The following is a 21,803-nucleotide window of genomic DNA, read 5'->3' as shown; positions in this document are numbered from 1 at the left end:
CTCCCAAGTAGCACCCCTTGACATAGTACCCTGTACCATACGAGTTGTGGAGAAAATTCTCCTTGAATAATTTCATTATTTAAAAATATAAAAAATACAAAAGGGTTATTAAAAGGAGAGGCAAATCAGAAGCCACAAAGGAAAATTTTAATAATATTTGAATCAAAATGTTCTCTAATTGGCACCCACTGTGCTATTGGTCTCTCCTCTGCTTCTCCCTCAAGCACTGTTCCGTGGGGGCTTTTCCTAACTTCCCTTTGCTTTCCCTGTTTCATTCCATCATTACTGTCTCGGGAGCATTTGCAGCACTGAGCCCTGTGAAACACATTCCACCCATGAGAGCTGCCAGCACCTTTCCCTAGGACAGGCAACTCGGGTGGATGAAGCACACGCAAAATGGGGCACAGCCTGCTCCAAGTGTGGGCGGAGATTGAGGGAACGTGTCACTACAGGGGCAGGGAAAGGCTGGAGAAGGTAGCTAGGGAAGGGTCAGAACAGTACAAATAGCAAGCTGACAGTGTAGACACTGTGTCAAATGAGAGGCCTCAGAGGAGCCTGAGGGGGAACAGAGATTTGAGCAGGGCTTGTACAGGAGACCCATGCGAGACATGTCCTGAATGTGGGCATCAGGTCAGCTGATCCACAGAGCCAGCAAGGAGGGGACCCACATCATCAAGGGTGAGGGTGGGCGAGTGGGAGACAGGACCGCCCGGCACCGGCAGCACTGGGGAAGGTGGGAGAGAAGGTAGCAGGTGGCCCTAAGGATGAGGAGTGGAGAGCAAGGGCTTCAAAGAGAAGGCTGCTTTGCTCAGCAGGGCCACGCTGGAGTCTTGACCCAGCCACAGCATGGAGAGCCTTATTCTAGCCCTGAGCCCCAGGCTAAGGATCATGCCCCATGGTGATGGGAGTTCACAGGACCCTAGCCCTTCCCTCACCTTCTTCCTCTTGCAGTAGCTACAGCAGCACCAAGTTGCACACAAGAGATGTGCAAAATGATACATTTTTCTGATAAAAATTATACATCTTTCCATTGACTGGATATAGAATACTCTTTTATGACTGAAATTTTTAATTTTTTTTTTTTAAGAGATGGGGTCAGGCTGGAGTGCAGTGGTGTGATTATAGCTCACTACAGCCTCCAACTCCTGGCCCAAAGCAATCCTCCCACCTCAGCCTCCCAAAGTGCTGAGGTTACAGGCCTGAGCCACTGTGCCAAACATGTTTTAGACTTTTAAAACAGGTGTATAGACATTACCTTAAAGGGCACACAATATGCAAGGAGCTGTTATCCTTATAAAAAAAGGATCAGAGCTGCACATCCCAATTACGCCAACAGAGCGGCATTACCGAACTTGGGGATTCAGCCCAGAGCACTGCACCTCACACAGCTGTAAACCTACATGTAGGCACGAGGCTTTTCCGGGTCCCCAGGCAGTGGCCTCGGCTGTCCACCCCTGGAGGATGTGGAAGACCCTCCTCCCCTGCCTGAGTTGGGAGAACTGAAGACGTTAAAGGTCACCACGCAACGCAGGGACAGGGCACGCTCTTGCTCCTTCAGATCACCCAGTGCAGAGAGATGTGGCTGCTTTCTCTTTAAAACCTGTTAAACAGAACACATCTAAGAGCTTTTGTTTGTTGTCTTTGTAAAAGCGCTTGAGTTCTTCATAGTCTTAGAGAACATCAAAAGTGATTTGAAAGAGTACTAATCAAAGCGCCACATTAATGAGCCCTTTTCTTTTTAATTTCCAGCTACTGATAGTCTTTATAAACTTTCTCTGCAAACCCTCAACGCAGACATTTTCTTAAAACAACGCCAGACCTCACCGACACCTGCCTCCCCGTCTCCCCCAGCCGCCCTTTGCCCCTTCGTGGCCCGGGGCAGCTACAGCAGCATCGTCAACAGCAGTTCCAGCAGGTAGGCCTGCTGCTTGCTTTCCAGTCCTCAGCTCGAAACGTGCCTAAAAACCGATGTCACGCCCTTTAAATGTAAACAGCCACCACGGACCGCTGTCCGGTGTTACTTTTGAGAGCTGCGGGCTTGTGTTGGTCCCTTTACCTGGGGTCCTCTCCCGCTTCCTGCTGCTGTGCTCCTGCCCAGCTCCAACAGTAACCCCATTCCCATTCTAATCCATTCATTCTTCCCACCCGTGGACCGAGAAATGCATCGTTTAATTCACTAGAGTGATATAAATGAGGAGCCAATGAACGTCTACTAAGCATTACATGAAGGCCTAAAGGGGATTCCTGTGAGTTGGGAATACGGGTTTATGTGACACTAATTTTGGCCTTTGGGCAGTTTAGCTTAGGACTTAGAAGGGCTGGATCTGGTACAAGGCTGTTATGCTAGGTAAGGGGATGTATGCACCCAGGAGGGTAGCCTCCTGACCACGCAGACAGGATGCAGGAACCATGCTGTTCTGTGAGGCACAGAGCCTCGCTCACGTCCACCTGCCACAATATAGCGCAAGCCTGACAGTCATGGATGGCATTTTCACCATGTGCCTTGGCGTGGCGTGGGTTTCTGTGCACCGCATCCACTGGCCAGCCTGCGGGCAGGTCCTCCCCGCCTTGCCCAAGAGGCAGTAACCACTGAGGCTGGAGGAGCCATCCTGCTTAGGGAACCTGGCAGGGAAGGAGACTTCTGAGGCCCAGCCCTGCCCAGTGTCAGTGCCTGTCCTGCTCGTGCTCCCCTCTGCGTTTCCTGCCGAGTGGCTCTCTAGCATTTTCCACTAAAGTGTGATTGAAGCCTCTGCCCGTCAGTAAATTGTGATCCCGCCCTTGTCTCTTTCATAGTGATCTTTTATTTTCTTATCGTTCCCCAGAAACCCCTCTATTTCTTATCTGATTAAGTGGTCTGAGGCCCCAGAGCATGGGACATGAGACTGACCTATGCTCTGTGACCTGCTCCGCTGCAGAGAAGCCCACTCAGGGCTCAGTCCTGCCAGTCCCACACCTCCCTGAGACAGGACACTGCTGATGAGGAATGAGTTCTCTCTTTGCTTCTTTTTCCAGTGACCCTAAAATAAAGCAGCCAAATGGAAACAAACACAAGTTGACAAAAGCAGCCTCGCTCCCAGGCAAGAACGGCAACCCCACTTTTGCTGCAGTCACAGCCGGTTATGACAAGAGCCCAGGTCAGTGCCTTTGCTTCAGAGACCTTCCACATCAGGCGCCAGGCCTGGTGGAATGACCTCTGTTCTGATGTGCCTTCTATTGATTCAGCGTCCATTGTTGCAGGTGGGAATGGCTTTGCTAAAGTTTCTTCAAACAAAACAGGTTTCTCCAGCAGCCTCGGCATTTCACACGCTCCTGTTGACAGCGATGGCTCAGACAGGTACAGTAGACTACCACTAGAAAGAAGACTGCTTCTCAAGTCAGATTAGCACCTTTTATCCATAAATAGGTTTCAGGGCATTTTTCTCCTAATTTACAAGGAGGCATTTGTCAGAAGTGGTCTAGTGCCTCTAAGAAACAGTGTCTGCTGGGTAGAAGCAGAAAGCTGGCTGCTGTGCCTTCCCCGGGGGAGACCAGATACAGAGAGGGGGAGCCCACACCTGTCTCAGCCCAGCAGACACACATTAAACCTCTCTGTCCTCCATGTCCTGGTCTGTGGTAAGAGAGGATGTAAACTGATCGTTAGAGTAAAAGAGCAAAAGTTGTCTGGGGGGAAGGAAATGTGGAGTGAATACTAGACAATTTATAGTAAATCACTGGCCATGCCCCTTTCTTGAAACAGAGGATTTTTTTTTTTTAATCTAGCTGATGTGGTGACCGACAGAAGTCACCTTGGTTGACTTTCCCAGATAAATAATAATTGAGCCCCAGTTTACCTACTTGGCACTAATAGGAAATCAGTCCTAGATTTGAAGTAGTTTTTAAATAAATCTTCCATTACCAAAAAGCAAACCAAAGAAACAAAAAATGTTTCTCTGCGAAACACTTGCTTTGAACCAGGCTGTGAGCTAGTGATAGGGCATCCAGAGCTCTGAGGCTCACTCTGGCTTAATCCTTGTGGTAAGCAGCCATTGTTCAGCTCCTCCTTTTGTCTTTGTTTTTAATATTTGAGTACCCCCAGTTGAGCAATGTCTCCTGTTTGTGAAGCTGTGCACTATGGATCCGTTTTCACTAACCATCATACATTTTTGTGTATTGCGTTTTCCTCTTGTAACGTTTAGCTCGGGTTTGTGGAGTCCCGTCAGCAACCCAAGCAGCCCTGACTTCACTCCCCTCAATTCATTCTCCGCATTTGGAAATTCTTTTAATCTAACTGGTGGTGAGTGTTTAACACTAGACGTGTAACTAATAAGCCTGTGGACAGAGGAAGGGAGAGGAGGTATGGTTTTATGTCTTGGAGAACACAGCACAGCAGCCCTGTGGAAAGAAGCTCCCTGGGAAGGGTCCCCTCCCCTCCTCCTCCCTCTCCCACACTGACAGCCCAGAGGGGCAGTGGACCGAGTTCAACGCTGTGTACATGTGCTAGTTGGTGTGAATTTCACAGCAGGTATTGAAGGGCTTCACAGAAGGGTTCTGTTCTGAAATGGGACCACTGAGCATGCCAGGGGTCCTCTTCTTACTATCCAGAACTAGAGGTCACCATGGAAGCTTTGCATTAGCTATCATGTGAGGGGGGGAATGTTTGCATTTGGATGTCATCGGTGGCATTAAGTATGGGTGGCATATCAGATCGTGCACTGTGCACTTGAGTTCTGGAGGACATCCCTGCCCCTATTCCCTCTGGGCTGTGGTGGGCTGGTGAAGTGAGTGTGGTGGCTCCAGGAGCCGTGGTAGGAGGTATGCCGTTGAGTGAAGCCCCATCTTGCTCTAGAAATCATGGCAAAACCAAATAAGGACTTGATAACTGTTACTTTATTTTCAGAAGTTTTCAGCAAACTTGGGTTATCTCGATCGTGCAATCAGGCCTCACAGAGGAGCTGGAACGAGTTTAATAGTGGCCCTTCATACCTTTGGGACTCACCAGCGACAGACCCCAGTCCTTCCTGGCCAGCCAGTTCTGGCTCCCCGACCCACACAGCCACAGTGAGTACTTGGGGCCAAGGCCTGGCCCTGGCCCACTCACTCACCATCTCTGCCATTGCTGTCACATGGGTGGCACTGGCATAGTTACAAACAACGAACGGCAGCATCAGAGGGGTGGGTTAGTACTTTTATTGTCTCCATTGCTTTGTCTTGATATTCTGTCACAATGACCAATAATGCCCTTCAGAGCCATTACAGTTAGGAAGTTACAGGAAGATCAACTGAGCAGCTATGAGGTTGGTCTCTGGAGTTCCTCCTAATAGATCAAGGGCATTTTCTGCCTCTTCCCAACCTGTAAATGTACCGCAAGGGTGACCGTAAGCCTGTGGTGGGTTCAGATGGCTGAGGGAAGACTTCAGCATCTGTGCGATGCAGTCACTGGGCTCCCAGGAACAAGCTGGATGTTACATTGACTTTGTTGCTGAGAAGCACCTATCTCTTAGCTTAGACTTTCTAGAGTGCATTTGTTTGCTTCTTGGCTAAAGTCTTCTGCAAAGATCATACTCCAAAAGAGTATTCTTTCAAGGAAACTAATTAGCGGTTTTGGCTTCCACAAAATTATGACAAAAAAATACGATCCCACTGTATTTGCCTCTTTGTTCTCAGTGAAACCAAATTAGACATGCAAGGTTTCATGATAGATATTTCAACTACATAGATTCCAAAGTTTGTCCTCATGTGTAATTATTCAGGCATCTGTTTTAAAACCACCTTAACCACTCTTTAAAAGAGAAGTCAGCAAACTTTCTATAAAGAGTCAGATAGTAACTGTTTTAGGCTCTTAAGGCCATGCTTCACCTCTGCCATTGCAGTGCACAGGTAGCCACAGACAGTGCACAAGCAGATGGGCCAGCTGTGTTCCAATACGACTCCCTTTTTTAAATATCACAACCAGCTGTCACGGTGGCTAATGCCTTTAGTCCTAGCACTTCGGGAGGCTGAGGTGGGAAGATCGCTTGAGCCCAGGAGTTTGAGGCTTCAGTGAGCCATGATCATACCACTGCACTGCAGCCTGAGTGATAGAGCAAGACACTGTCTCAAAAAACTCAGAACCTTCTGCTCAAAAATATATATAACATTTGTTCTAAAGTAAATAAAATGAGAGGAATGTGTGCCCCAGCCTCATCTTTTCTGTAGCCTTACCCTCTTACCCCATACCCACTTTACCCTCTGCCTGCCAGGCTCAGTGCTGGATGATTTCTGTTTTGTCGCAGTCGGTCCTCGGTAACACCAGCGGCCTGTGGTCCACCACTCCATTCAGCAACTCCATTTGGTCCAGCAACCTTAGCAGCACCCTTCCCTTCACCACTCCAGCAAACACGCTGGCAAGCATCGGCCTCATGGGCACAGAAAACTCCCCTGCTCCTCACGCACCCTCCTCCTCCAGTCCAGCTGATGACTTGGGACAGACCTACAACCCTTGGCGGATATGGAGCCCCACAATCGGAAGAAGAAGTTCAGACCCTTGGTCTAATTCGCACTTTCCTCATGAGAATTAAATTAGGCAAAAAAAAAAAAAAAAAAAACCAACATAGTGGACCCTTGTCCAGATCATGATCTGCCAGTTTCTGAGACATCTTTTTAAGGGTCTTTCTGCAGCTCCCCCTCCCCACCCTCCTCATCTTTGCAAAACAGACCCAAGCAGGGCAGGCTCAGACCACTTGCTTCTTTCAGATCTTTCTTGCAATTATGATAATATGAGATTTGCTGTTGTGCTTTTAGAGAAAAGTCTGGACTCAGCCACAAACTCTAATAAGACCTGTACATCTGAGAACCTTTCCCGTTACTGCGTTTTCACCACCTGTCTTCCCCCATGCTTTATTTATCTGTCTGAACACAGATTTGACATTACAGCTATGGAAATAATTTGAGTTAATTCAGAAGTCCTGGCATGTGACAATTTTGTTAAATTACCAAGTTTGGTTTTTAATAATTTCACAATATTATGCGCCAAGATCTAATTTTAAAACTGTTTGAGGACTTTGTGCTGAAAATACAGAATATTTTTTTAAAGTAAGGCTGTCTTGGTTTAAAAGCAGATTACAGAAATGTAAGTCAACTTAAGAACAGTGAATGAATGTAAAAACATTCAGTTGAGACCATATGCATTTTCTGTGCTGTTTGTACTTGAGGTATGTAACATTTGTATACCTGAACTTATTTTAAAGATAAACCAAAATGCACATAGCCAAGTCTTGAGATACAAGATTGAATGTGTATTTCTTAAAATACAACTTTGTGTTGTACTTTGAAATAAATGATGCTTTTTTCAAAAGCTTTGGCTTGTTTTGTGGTTTTTTTACACACAAGATGTATTTATTAGGATTTTCTCACACCAAAGTAAACCATCTTATCCTTGCCTTACTCTGTGGGGTTGACAGGTAAGATGGGGTTTGCTTTCTCGCTGCTGGAACCGCCTGCAGTCTGATGGAGTTCTGTGTGTTCCCATGGCAATCATGGAGAGTCCTTGATCAAAAACAACTTGGAAGCCTGTTTGGATTCATCCAGTAAGTATTTTCCCTCTGCCACTATCCTAAAAGGCCTCATAGAAAGCAGTAATTGCTACCGTTTGTTGAATACTAACTCTGTGTCAGGTACCTGGCTAACACTTTGGTATATGTTGGGTTACTCCATTGCACTTGAGGAACCTGGCTGAGTAGTGCTGGCCCAGAGGCCCCAGGTCAGGCTGACCACAGGATCACTCGGCACCCACTGTGCCGCCTTCCCTCTGGTCACAGTCAGCATGCTCAGGAACAGTCAGTGTCCAACTCACCACTAGCCAACCTTTACCATCCTTCAGTCTGAGGAAGTTGTGTGGTGAGAGGAAGCCAGACAGAGAAGGAGAGAAGCGGGGCACAGAGGGAAGACAGCAGGGACTCAGGGGTGGCCTGGGGGAGGGCCCTGAGGGTCACCTGCGGGAGCTTACCAGCAGCACCACAGCCTGCGATGCTCCTTTCAGTTCTGAACTATGGCGGAAGACAACGGGGGGATGCCTTGGGCTATGGCACAGGGGCTGGGGATACTGGAAACAGCTATTTACCCACTGGGATTGAATGTTTTAGAAGTTTACCAGCTAATACAGCTGTACCCCAAAGCCATGCTGGATAGAAGCAGCCTGTGTGATGGTGCACAGGTTACACGTCCAAATTTCTGTGATAGTGCAGATTACACATCCAAATTTTTTTTCTTTTAACTAGAGGTGGGTTGACCCTTTTCCAATTTTAAGACTCTTCCAACTCCTCTGTGGTCCCCATTGAATTCAGACAGACACTGGGCGAGTCTCAGTATGCCACAACACATCAGCTGGTTTAATCTTGCCTGCTACAACTTGCTTTTCTCATCCTTTTGTTTCCAGTCTGTTGAAGCCAGCCTTTGCTAGGTAAGTAGAAGGTGCCACACATAAATGTTCTGTTGGAGGTCAGTTACATCATGAAATGGAAACCATCCCCATGAGGGTGGGAGATTTAGTGGAAGTGTTGTTTGATGTGATTGTGAATCTAACCTTTTCTCTGTTTTATGCCAAAACTCAGTAGAACACGCCACACTGTTTTGTTTTTTGTTTTTTGGGTTTGTTTTTTTTTTTGGTTTTTTTTTTTTTTTTAGACGGAGTTTCGCTCTTGTTACCCAGGCTGGAGTGCAATGGCACGATCTCGGCTCACCGCAACCTCCGCCTCCTGGGTTCAAGCAATTCTCCTGCCTCAGCCTCCTGAGTAGCTGGGATTACAGGCACGCGCCACCATGCTCAGCTAATTTTTTGTATTTTTAGTAGAGATGGGGTTTCACCATGTTGACCAGGATGGTCTCGATCTCTTGACCTCGTGATCCGCCCGCCTCTGCCTCCCAAAGTGCTGGGATTACAGGCTTGAGCCACCGCGCCCGACCTACACTGTTTTTACAACCTACGATTTATTCCTCGGGACCAGATTTCCTGTGCAACTGGAGCTTTGGTGTGTAGGCTGACGTCAGGCCTTCTACAATGTTAGCAGCAGGGTTTCCTACATGCATTTGCACAATCGGGACAAATTCAAGGCTTGGGATTCTCTTTCTACACCAAAGCAGATAATGAGATGTAAAGCTCTGCATACAGGTGAGCTTCACGTAAACCCTCACTTGAAAGAAGGGCCAGGCGCAGTGACTCACACCTGTAATCCCAACACTTTGGGAGGCCAAGGCGGGCAGATCAACTGAGGTCAGGAGTTCTAGACTACCCTAGCCAACATAGTGAAATCCCGTCTCTACTAAAGATATGAAAATTAGCTGGGCATGGTGGTGTGCACCTGTAATCCCAGCTACTCAGGAGGCTGAAGCAGGAGAACTATGTGAACCAGGAGGTGGAGGTTCCAGTTGGCTGAGATTGTGCCACTGCTTTCCAGCCCACCAGAGCAAGACTTCATCTCAAAAAAAAAGAAAAAGTGTATTGGCAGACTTTCCCTCAGAAAGAGTATTTCAGGGATCGATCCTAAACTTGCTTCATCAGAACAATCTCCTGAGGCTCCCCCAAACTCCTTTTTTAAGTTCTAATTTCACCCCATGAGCCTCACTAGCAGGCTTAAGAGAAACACTATGTGCTTGAGAAGGGGAGAAGATACAAACGAGTCTCGTCTGTTTCTTGTGCTTTCCAAATAACTCTTAAGGGTAGGTATTTGAGCAGCAACATGCCGACCATATCTGAAGATTTGACACAACTCTGTTTACAATGAACACTTCTTAGCTTGTTAGTCTGCTTTGTACTAGGCCAAAGTTGAATTTAAAAGTAAAGGTTATGTATAAAGAATTGTATTTACATGAAATGATAATAGATGTCTATGTATTTATTTTGAGACAGGGTCTTGCTCTGTTGCCTAGGCTGAAGTGCAGTGGCACAATCATAGGCTTACTGCAGCCTTGAACTCCTGGGCCCAAGCAGTTCTCCCACTTCAGCCTCCCAAGTAGCTGGAACTACAGACACAGACCACTACATTCAGCCAATTTTTTTTTTATTTTTTGTAGGGACAAGGTCTTACTTTATTGCCCAGTCTGGTCTCAAAATCCTGAGCACAAGCAATCCTCCTGCCTCAGCCTCCCAAAGTGCTGAAATTACAGACGTGAGCCGCTATGCCCAGGTATTTTATATGTTTATGTAAGTACATACAAATAAAGATATAATCTTTTAAAAATGATTTTTACCTAAATGTAAAAATTCCTAAAGGAGTGAAATTAGAATTTGGATTTTTCATGTGACAAACCTGAAATAATTTAAAGGATCAGAATTTCATTTGGAAGACTGTTTTCAAGGACAAAGCTGAGGATAGCCATCTGGGCAACACAGACTCCAAAGGAATGGGGTCAGTGTTCCCACGCTAAAAAGTTAAGGTCACTTTAATACAGGCAGAAGACAGATTAGTGGAATCACGGCATTTTCCATACGAGTCTGGATTATGAGTTACAGCAATTTGATTAGTTACAGCTTGGTGTTTTTCCTTTCCAATTGAAAAGACGGTATTTAACACTGGGATTTAGACAGTGTGCTAGTTGTGAGGTCCTTGTGTAAGAGAAGAAAGGGAGAAATTAATCTATAATGATGATCAACAGGAGGGAAAAGGTCTTCCCTGCTGCCCATGAGTCTTAAAACATTTTACAAAACAATGTCGGTAAAGAAAAAGCATAATCTATAATCAGAGAAACAGATTGCAGGTGCCTGTTAAATGACTCAGTCCTTATAATCACATTCCTTTAAGGCTCTAAAGTTCCAACAGCTTTGGTTTTGAATTACTTATTTTCACACGTGTAAATTGATTTAGTTAAGTTATGCTGAATTTGAAGAAAGATTGTCACCAAATTATTAACTCTCAATGTAAAAAATGCATACCCTTTAGAAATTTTCTTAGATATGCCTTTGGGTAGCCTTGTCCAAAGTTGTTCCTATTTCAAAATGCTACCACAGAGTTAAATTCACCCTTAAAATATAGACCAATCCCAGGAATTAAGTCATCTCTGACGACTGAAACATTTGCTACCGCATGGGCAGGCTGGAAAAAATAAAAGAACAAATGTTTGGTTTTTTTTGTTTTTTTTGTTTGTTTGTTTTTTTGTTTTTTTTTTTTTTGAGACAGAGTTTCGCTTTTGTTACCCAGGCTGGAGTGCAATGGCGCGATCTCGGCTCACCGCAACCTCCGCCTCCTGGGTTCAGGCAATTCTCCTGCCTCAGCCTCCTGAGTAGCTGGGATTACAGACATGCGCCACCATGCCCAGCTAATCTTTTGTATTTTTAGTAGAGACGGGGTTTCATCATGTTGACCAGGCTGGTCTCGATCTCTTGACCTCGTGATCCACCCGCCTCGGCCTCCCAAAGTGCTGGGATTATAGGCTTGAGCCACCGTGCCCGACCAAGAACAAATGTTTGTACTGATAGTATAAATAAATATGTTTTGGGCTAGTCCACAAAATTTGAATGCTTCAGAAACAGGCTTCTAACCCTGACAAATGCCTCTAGAAGGTGGGTGACAAAGACATGTTAGATGCTTTGCTCTCTTAGCTATAGTAACAATAAAAGGTCATTCAGATACAAAGACTCAGATTCTAATGGCAGTGTTTGAGCTGACCACTATGCTAAGGAAACAAGATCAGGTTTATAGAAACACTCCTGTGATCTCACAGGGCTTGAGAAATTCAGAGAGGCTGCTATTAGTGTCAGAACAAGCCCATGATTTGGAAAAAGAAAATAAGGAAAGTTAGGATGTCCATTACATCTTAGGAGGGCCAGCTGATGTCATCCAAAAAGGTTATAGTGGAGTCTAACAAAAATTCTTTATGCTATTACCAATAATTAGATACCTGTAAAGATAATTGACAACAATATTAAGCCAGGTAATTTTAAAGATATTGCCAATAATGGTTACAAAATGTCCCCCTGTGAACGAAATCCTGATAAAAACATTTAAATGTAGATGTGAGCAGGAACTAGAGAGCCTTGAAGGCCCTTCAGACATCTCCAAGTGACTTCATACAGATGCCTTCTGCCGTGGATTATAAATGCATTCTGGTTATTGTTTGTTTATATTCACTGTGGATTGAAAATTTCCCTACCAGAGAGTGACAAAAGTGCTCCATTTTGTTTTCCAACCTGGTAAATCTCCATTAACCTCTAATGAGAGAGATACTCCTTTTTCTAGACCAATGCTGTGGTTGGTTTGATTCTGCTGAGTCTCTTGTTGAAGTATCCCCAGTGTAGAAGGTGGGTTGGTCAGCGGGGTGGAGCCCTCATGAATGGCTTGGTGCTATTTTCATGGGAGTGAATGTTCACCCTTAGTTCCCACAGGAACTAGTTGTTGAAAAGAGCTTGGCCTCTTCCCCCACCTCTCTCTTCCTTTCTCACCATGTGATCTGCACAGGGCTCCCCTTCGCCTCCACCAGGAGCGCACACAGCCTGAGACCCTCAGCAGAAGCAGGTGCTGCACCGTGCTTCCTGTACAGCCTGCAGAACCCCAAGCCAAATAAACCTCTTCACACATTATCCAGCCTCAGCTGTTCCTTTACAGCAACACCAAGGGACTAAGACATAGTGTTATTAAGAAACACTGAAGTTGTGCCTTTAATCCAGAGATTTCACTGTCCTCATTTTCTCCAGTCCTCTAGAAAAACAGAACTAATGGAATTTTTTTTAATTAGCATACCTCTCAGAAACCTCCAAATTCTACATCTTAAGAGATGACCATTAGCATTATAAGATCAGCCACCTCTGGGTCTGACGTTGCCTCCTTATGAATTCATAACATGCCACTGCATACAGTTTTAAGCTTCATCCCGTCTTAGATTCTACATGATTACATTGTTTCCAGCTTTATCTCAACATAAACATGAACTGTATATTGAAAACACACCCGCCTCTACATGATCTACAGCTTCTGTACAAAAGGCACACAAAGACACGAAATGGATTCCTAGTATGATAACTATGCTCCCCATACAATCTGTGCCTCAGCGGGAATCTACATCTTCGTTAGTCCATGTCAGGCTTATACTGCTCTGTCACACACTTATCATGTATACTCAGAACAGTTAGATGTGTTCAGATATTTACAACAACCACATCTCCAGTAATCCGTTCTTTAAAAGAATATCCAGCAATCCAAAGTAAAATTATCACAGATGATTCCAAAACCTTCCAGTAGTGATCACTGATTGGCTCTTCATAAATACTCTGCAAACTACAGTTCCCACCAAGATAATAAAACAACTAGAGAGAGGGTTCAAAATTAGTTGGTAATTTTGGCTAAAGCTATAAACAAGACCACCCTGCTCTGAAAGTCCAACCGACTAAGTCCATTCTTTAGATTATCAAGGACAATCATATAAGCTTTATTTTCCTCTTAGCCAGCAAAGGGACAGGTCATACCATAGCAAATACTCCTTTTTTTATACCTAGAAAAACACCACAGGGGAACCGGACAGTTTGTGACTATTAAAAAGCCCTGACCTCTAAAGCCAACCCAGCTGGCTTCTGGAACGCTCCCATTACCTGGAGGCACTCCAGCCCCTTGTTGCAGACCTGTTCCAAGGACTAATAGTCATTGCGTTTCTCATAATTGCCTATAAATGGTTGGCTAGTATCTCCTGTCCAGAGTTTTAGATGCTACTGCACAACATTTCTTATGAGGTTCAACAACTTGCTTTACAACAGAGAGGAAAAAAACCGTTAACTCTGGTGTAACTATAGACTGTGTTCAATAGACACTCTCGAGCCACCTCCACTCTAGAGCAAACCCCTGACTCCATAGACCCACCCCCCAAATCAGCTAATAACCAGGGACCACATCCTGCAATTGCTACTTCCTAACACCCTCTTATGAGACGCCCCAGCTCACTGTTGTGTGGGTCCCCCTTGCTGCAGGGAGCAACAAGCCCAGCTGCTTTAAGTGCCATGCGCGCTGCTTCTCTTCCAGGAAGGGCCTTAACAATTTGATATTAGGTCTGATGTTTAAGTCTTTAATCCATCTGGAGTTAATTTTGATGTAAGGTGTCAGGAAGGGGTCCTGTTTCTGCTTTCTGCACATGGCTAGCCAGTTTTCCCAACACCATTTATTAAACAGGGAGTCCTTTCCCCATTGCTTGTTTTTGTCAGGTTTGTCAAAGATCAGATGGTTGTGCGTATGTTGTATTTCCTCTGAGGCCTCTGTTCTGTTCCATTGGTCTATATCTCTGTTTTGGTACCAGTACCATGCTGTTTTGATTACTGTAGCCTTGTAGTATAGTTTGAAGTCTGGTAGTGCGATGCCTCCTGCTTTGTTCTTTTTGCTTAGAATTGACTTGGCTATGCAGGCTCTCTTTTGGTTCCATATGAAGTTTAAGGTGTTTTTTTCCAGTTCTGTGAAGAAGGTCATTGGTAGCTTGATGGGAATAGCGTTGAATCTGTAAATTACTTTGGGCAGTATGGCCATTTTCACGATGTTGATTCTTCCTAACCATGAACATGGAATGTTTCTCCATCTGTTTGTATCCTCTCTTATTTCGTTGAGCAATGGCTTGTAGTTCTCCTTGAAGAGGTCCTTTACATTCCTTGTTAGTTGTATTCCTAGGTACTTTATTCTCTTTGTAGCAATTGTGAATGGCAGTTCGTTCTTGGTTTGGCTCTCTTGAAGTCTATTACTGGTGTATAGGAATGCTTGTGATTTTTGCACGTTGATTTTGTATCCTGAGACTTTGCTGAAGTTGTTTATCAGTTTCAGGAGATTTTGGGCTGAGATGATGGGGACTTCCAGATATACAATCATGTCATCTGCAAATAGAGACAATTTGATTTCCTCCTTTCCAATGTGGATACCCTTTATTTCTTTTTCTTGCCTGATTGCTCTGGCTAGAACTTCCAGTACTATATTGAATAGGAGTGGTGAGAGAGGGCATCCTTGTCTAGTGCCAGATTTCAAAGGGAATGCTTCCAGTTTTTGCCCATTCAGTATGATATTGGCTGTTGGTTTGTCGTAAATAGCTTTTATTGTTTTGAGATACATTCCGTCAATACCTAGTTTATTGAGGGTTTTTAGCATAAAGGGTTGTTGAATTTTGTCAAAAGCCTTCTCTGCATCAATCAAGATAATCATCAGACCTAATACCATAAAAACCTTAGAAGAAAATCTAGGCAAAACCATTCAGGACATAGGTGTAGGCAAGGACTTCATGACCAAAACGCCAAAAGCAATGGCAACAAAAGCCAAAATAGACAAATGGGACCTAATCAAACTCCACAGCTTCTGCACAGCAAAAGAAACAGTCAGTAGAGTGAATCGGCAACCAACAGAATGGGAAAAAATTTTTGCAGTCTACCCATCTGACAAGGGGCTGATATCCAGAATTTACAAAGAACTAAAGCAGATCTACAAGAAAAAAACAAACAAGCCCGTTCAAAAATGGGCAAAGGATATGAACAGATACTTTACAAAAGAAGACATACAGGAGGCCAACAAACATATGAAAAAATGCTCATCATCACTGGTCATCAGAGAAATGCAAATCAAAACCACATTGAGATACCATCTCACACCAGTTAGAATGGCGATCATTAAAAAATCGGGAAACAACAGATGCTGTAGAGGATGTGGAGAAATAGGAACACTTTTACACTGTTGGTGGGAATGTAAATTAATTCAACCATTGTGGAAGACAGTGTGGCGATTCCTCAAGGACCTAAAAATAGAAATCCCATTTGACCCAGCAATCCCATTACTGGGTATATATCCAAAGGATTATAAATCATTCTACTACAAGGACACGTGCACACGAATGTTCATTGCAGCACTGTTTACAATAGCAAAGACCTGGAACCAACCCAAATGCCCAACGATGATAGACTGGATAGGGAAAATGTGGTACATATACACCATGGAATATTATGCAGCCATCAAAAACGATGAGTTCACGTCCTTTGTAGGGACATGGATGAACCTGGAAACCATCATTCTCAGCAAACTGACACAAGAGCAGAAAATCAAACACTGTATATTCTCGCTCATAGGCGGGTGTTGAACAATGAGAACATATGGACACAGGGAGGGGAGCACTACACACTGGGGTCCGTTGGGTGGAAATGGGGGAGGGGCGGGGGGTGGGGAGGTGGGAAGAGATAGCATGGGGAGAAATGACAGATACAGGTGAGGGGACGGAAGGCAGCAAAGCACACTGCCATGTGTGTACCTATGCAACAATCTTGCATGTTCATCACATGTACCCCAAAACCTAAAATGCAATAAAAAAAAAAATGAAGAGATAGATTTGAAAATTTTAAAAAAAAAAAAAAAAAAAAAAAAAACAATTTGGGTGTACACGTGGGCGAAGGGATGTGGGTGTGTGTGGCCTGGGTTCCAGTCCTGGCTCTGCCATTTATTGATCATGCCCTTGGGCACACTCTGCTCCTCTCAGAGCCTCAGTTTCCCCATATGCAGAGCAAACATCCTATCAGGAAGATGCTGTGACAATGAGGCCAAATAAGTAAAAGGTAGCACTTCCTATTCTTACCTGTTACTGTGGTAAATTGTTCCAAAGACATTTCAAGTGTTAAGCCCCTAGGAATGGAAACTTCCTGATAGGGATGGAATGCATTTTGACAGGGGGCAAGAGGCCACCGACCTGGTACCTACCTCCTGTGCTCCTTGCCACTACCTGGGGTCCCTCCTCCCACACCCTCACCCATCCCACCCTCACCACTGGGTCCACGTTCAGCCCAGGGTGCTGTTTGCCTCAGTCCCCACTCTCAGCACACCTGCGGCAGCAAGTCCAGGGACAAGGTTCTTAGAGGAACTGGGTTTAGACCATTCCTCCCAAAGCACCAACTCCTTTTCCAGTTAGGCCATGGGGGGCTGCAAGTTCTCACGCATTCAGGACCCTTCTGCAACTTAATTATTTTGCCCTCACTCTGCTTCCCACTTCTCCAGAATGCATGGTCCCAGCAACGTTCACAGACCTGACCCCTGACGGTGCATCGCCCACCCAGAACTCCAGGGCCAGCAGGACTTGCTGCTGCCTGGAAAGACCCATTGCCGTTATCCCCTTGTCCCTGCTCTATGAATGTCCTTTTGGGAAAAGCGTTCCCATCCCCCTCCTTCCCCACACAGGCAGGGCACTGTGCATGTTATTAGTCCACCCCTTTTGTAAAAAATGGGAAGTGTCTCATCCACTATAAGCAATACTCCAGAGGGACCTGGCCTGTGCTGGCACAAGGGCTTTGTTTTCTGGCTGTTGGTGACTGGCTGAGCCATCACCAGTGCACAAATGCACTTCCAGACTAAACCATCACAGACCTGAGGAGAGCACATGAGATCAGTGATCACCCCGAGGCTCATGGCCTCCCACGGGAGGGGAAGCCTGTGGCTCTGCTCTCAGGAGCAATGTTATAGGAAGCTATATATAGACTAAAATTTGGCCTTACAGTGCTACGGTGCTGTATGTTTTATACAATTAGAATCCAGTGTCTTTTTGAGGTGGCATGAACCTTGGAGCGTGCATGCTGGGTGTGCGCCCTCTTGAGAACATCCTGAGTGGGAGGGAAACCCGCCCAGCGGGCATATGGCAGTGAACAGGGAGAGAGGGGATGGCCCAGAACCCACACCGGGCCTCTCGCAGCAGTCACAGCACAGAGGCCACCAGGGGTCAGTCTAGCACCATTATACATGAGAAAGACCCTGGATCTTCCGCTCCACGGACAAGAACACCCCTGCAGTTCACCAGCCCAGCCCATAGCAGGTGGCGAAGCAGAACCGACTATTCATGGCCACCAGCCTGTTTCCTCCTCGCCTGACAAAAATCAGACCAATACAAAATCACAGCGAGAAGAAAGAGCCATGACTTCTTAAAAAAAATTGAGCCTCTTCTTGATCAAAGAAAACCTGCTTTAAACTTGCCACATGGATTAATGGTTTTTAATCATTTATTATAAATACTGTACCAATACATGGATTTTAATCATTTATTATAAATACTGTACCAATACATGGTCTTCCCCCATACATCACTGAGCTGGGTTTAGCCCCATCATCAACATTACAAATAAATATCCTAACATAGCCATTGCCCTGTGCTAATAAACTTTCAAAAGGTAAGAAACATGGCCCCAGGTGAGATTCTTTTCCACCACACAGACGTGGAGAGTCAGGCGGAGGAGCCACAGGCCTATCGATCTATCACTCTCTCCTTGTGGATTAGGTACGGGCCACCCATTGCTTGGAAAATGTCACCCTCAGTGTTTCCCACACCAGGGTTTTAAAATCTAGGGACTTGTCTTCAGGATGCATTACAAGGACTAACAGTCGTTAGTTCCTGGCAAGTGTCTGCATTAGAGTTGGCAGACACGTCCTGTCCAGAGCCTTCAACACTACGAAGCAGCCATCTTCACAACAGATGGCTCAGCCAGTCACCAACAGCCAAAGAACAAAGCCCTCGTACCAGTACAGGCCAGGTCCAATAGACACTCTTCTGACAGCAGGACTTTTTCATACTGAGATAAAATTCACATCAAATAAAATGCACTTTGACCGTTTTAGAGTATACAACTCGCTGCTTTTTAGTATATTCACGATGTTAGGCAACCATCACCACTCTCTCATTCCAGAACATTTCATCAACACTGCCACCTCCCCCACCTCCAAAAACGACTTCCATACCCATGAGCAGTCGCTACCCACCATTCTTTTCCCAGCCCCTGGCAACCACTATCTACCTTCTGTCTGTCTGGATTTGCCCATACTTGACATTTCATATAAACAGAATGACACAATATGTGGCATTCTGTGTCTGGACTCTTTCACCCAGGTAATGTCTTTGAGGTTAGTGGCTGTTGTAGCATGCATCAGTACATTTCTTCTTATGGTGAATAAGACTTTCTTGTATATGTATACCACACATTTACCTACTCATCCATTCATGGACATTTGAGTTACTTCTACTTTTTGGCTGCTATGAATAAGGCTACCATATACATAGTGCATTCATGTACAAGTGTTTCTGTGAACATGTGTTTTCCATTCTCTTGAGTATTACCTAGGAGTAGAATTGCTGAATCAGATGATTCATCTATGTTTAAATTTTTAAAGAACTGCCAAACTGTTTTACAAAGCAGCTGCATTTTGTAACATCCGCACCAGCAATGCATGAGGGATCTGATTTCTCCACATCCTCTCCCACAGTTGTTTTTGCCCATTTTTCCTTTATCTTTTTTTTTTTTTTTTTTTGGAAGTACTATCTCATTTGCATTTCCCTAATGATTAATAATGTTGAGAATCTTTTCATGTGGTCATTAGTCATTTGTATGTCTTAAAGAAATGTTTGTTCAACTCCTTTATTCGTTTTTTTTACTTAGGTTATCTTTTTATTGTTGATTTATAAAAAGGTCTTTATATATTTTGGACGTTAGATTCTTATCTGATGTATGATTTGCAAGTACTCAGGCCCATTCTGTGAGTTCTCTTTTCAATGGCTTGATACACTTTTCTTGTACTAGAAGATTCAGTTTCACGGAGTCCACCTTCTCCATTGTTTTCTTTTGTTGCTTGTGCTGTTGTGTCTTAGTCTGTGTGTGCTGCTTTAACAAAATGCCTTAGACTGAGTAGTTCATCAGCAACAGAAATGTATTGCTCCCAGCTCTGGAGGCTGGAAAAAACAAGATCAAGGCGCTGGCAGCCTCTCTTCAACCACCAGGCCACTCCTGTCCCGGTACGTCAGCAGCAAAATCTGCCAAGCCCTTAACCTCCTCTGAAAGTTCGGTTCCCCTCCTTGCTGAAGCCAGTAACTTAAAAACACAGGTCTATAAATTGTTGTAAAGATAAGCAACATTGGATGTGCTTGAGCAAGAGACCTTCTGCTGTATCTTAACCCTCACTGGACTTACAGAGTTAACTGTATATTTTGCGGTGGTGGTGGTGGTTTTAAAAATTGTAGTAAAACATATTTAACAATATTTGTCATTTTAACTCTTTTTAGGTGCACAATTCTGTGTCATCAATTACATTCACAGTGTTGTGCAACCATCACCCCTATTTCCAAAACTTTTCCGTCATCCCCAACAGAAACGCTGTAAACATCAACCAATGATTCCTCATTGCCTACTCTCCCCAGCTCCTTGTAACCTCTGTGTGCTTCCTGTCTCTATAAATGTGCCTGTTCTAGATATTTCCTGTAAGTGGAATCATGCAATATTTGTCCTTTCGTGCCTGGCTTCTTTCGCTAGCATACTTTTATGGTTCCTCCCTGTCGTAGGAGGCAGCAGTTCCCCTCTTTGTTCAATGGATAATGTAGCATGGAATGTTTATGCCTCATTCAATCATTTGATGGACATATGGGTTGTTTCAACCTTTTGGCTATTGTGAATGATGCTGCAATGAACATTGGCTTGCAATTTTCTGAGACCTTGTTTTCAATTTGTTGGGTTATGTACTTAAAAAGGAACTGCCAGGTCAGATGGTCAGCCCATGTTAAGCTTTGTGGGGAAACATCAAACTGCTTTCCACAGAGGCTGCACCATCTCACATCCCCACCCGCAACATAAAAGGGTTCCAATTTTGCCACATCCTCAGCAGCCGCAGATTCGGTGCGTGTAAACACAGCCATCCTAGGAGTTGTGAGCTGTGGCTTGTCACTGCGGTTTTTGTTTTCATTTCTCTTGTGATTAGTGAGGTTGAGCGTCATTGCATATTTGTTGACCATTTGTATAGCTTCTTTGGAGAAATGTCTGTTCAAGTATTTTGCCCAGTTAATTGGGTTGAATATCTTTTTGTTGTTGGATTATAGGAATTCTTTATACATTCTATACATTAAATCCTTATCAGATAAATGATCTGCAAACATTTTTCCCATTCTGTGGGCTACATTTGATGATGTCCTTTACTTTAAAAATTAAAAGGTTTTTTGGTGAGGCACAGTGGTTCATGCCTGTAATCCCAGCACTTTGGGAGGCCAAGGCAGGCAGATCACCTGAAGTCAGGAGTTCGAGACCAGCCTGGCCAACATGGTGAAACCTCGTCTCTACTAAAAATACAAAATTAGCTAGGCATGGTGGTGGGTTCCTGCAATCCCAGGTTCCTGCAATCTCAAGAGGCTGAGGCAGGAGAAGTGCTGGAGCCTGGGAGGCAGAGGTTGCAGTGAACCAAGATTCCAACATCCCAGCCTGGGCGACAGAGCGAGACTCCATCTCAAAAAAAAACAATAAAATAAATAAAAATTTAAAAAATTAAAGGTTTCTATATTAATCAAGTTCAGTTTATCTATTTTTCTTTTATTGCTTGTGCTTTGAGTGTCATACCTAAGAACCCACTGCCAAATCCAAGAATATTTACTCATTTGTTTTCTTAAGGGTTTTATGGTTTGGGCTCTTATATTTAATATTTAGGTCACTGATCCATATTAGTTAGTTTTTAAATATGTATGAAGTAGAGGACTGACTTTTTGTTTGGTCCTGGCACCATTTGAGGAAGGGAGTATTCTTTACCCCAGTGAACAGACTTAGAAGCTGTGTTGCCTTCCCTGTCTTCTCTGTTCTCTTTTTCAGACCATGGAGAACGTCTCCTGCCTCTGGCCCATGAAACCTTTCAGGAATTTAATCAATCAGCCATCACATTCCCCTGGCCCCAACCCCAGTTTGCTTTCCTCCATGGAAGGAAGTAATATTTATTGAGCAGCTGCTATGTGCTAGACTAATACATTTTTTTCACTTCATATCACTACTCAGAAAGGTAAATACAATTACTGTCACCATGTCACAGAAGAGAAAACTGAGGCTCCCTGAGGTTAAGTAACCTACCTGGGGT

The 21,803-nt window shown here is 44.5% G+C and overlaps 1 protein-coding gene across 5 annotated transcripts in view; it reads left to right on the top strand.

The window, feature by feature from the left end:
- The window catches only part of TMEM131 (transmembrane protein 131), a 237,339-nt gene extending 230,776 nt beyond the window's left edge, over positions 1–6,563 (top strand). For 2 of the 5 annotated variants that reach the window (XM_074403800.1, XM_074403811.1), the window contains 6 exons: positions 1,750–1,915; positions 3,013–3,134; positions 3,238–3,334; positions 4,176–4,273; positions 4,877–5,037; positions 6,219–6,563. In XM_074403800.1, coding sequence (XP_074259901.1) covers positions 1,750–1,915; positions 3,013–3,134; positions 3,238–3,334; positions 4,176–4,273; positions 4,877–5,037; positions 6,219–6,536 — 962 coding nt within the window. In that variant the 3' untranslated portion in view covers positions 6,537–6,563. The remainder of the gene's footprint in view (positions 1–1,749; positions 1,916–3,012; positions 3,135–3,237; positions 3,335–4,175; positions 4,274–4,876; positions 5,038–6,218) is intronic. The other 3 variants (XM_039478717.2, XM_010352041.3, XM_074403805.1) reach the window with 2 other exon arrangements.
- Positions 6,564–21,803: the final 15,240 nt, after the last annotated feature.

This window comes from Saimiri boliviensis, chromosome 1 (genome assembly GCF_048565385.1).
Source record: "Saimiri boliviensis isolate mSaiBol1 chromosome 1, mSaiBol1.pri, whole genome shotgun sequence".
NCBI classification, from domain to species: Eukaryota; Metazoa; Chordata; class Mammalia; order Primates; family Cebidae; genus Saimiri; species Saimiri boliviensis.
Note: the sequence above shows the minus strand (reverse complement) of the source record. Positions and strands in the feature narration are given on the sequence as shown.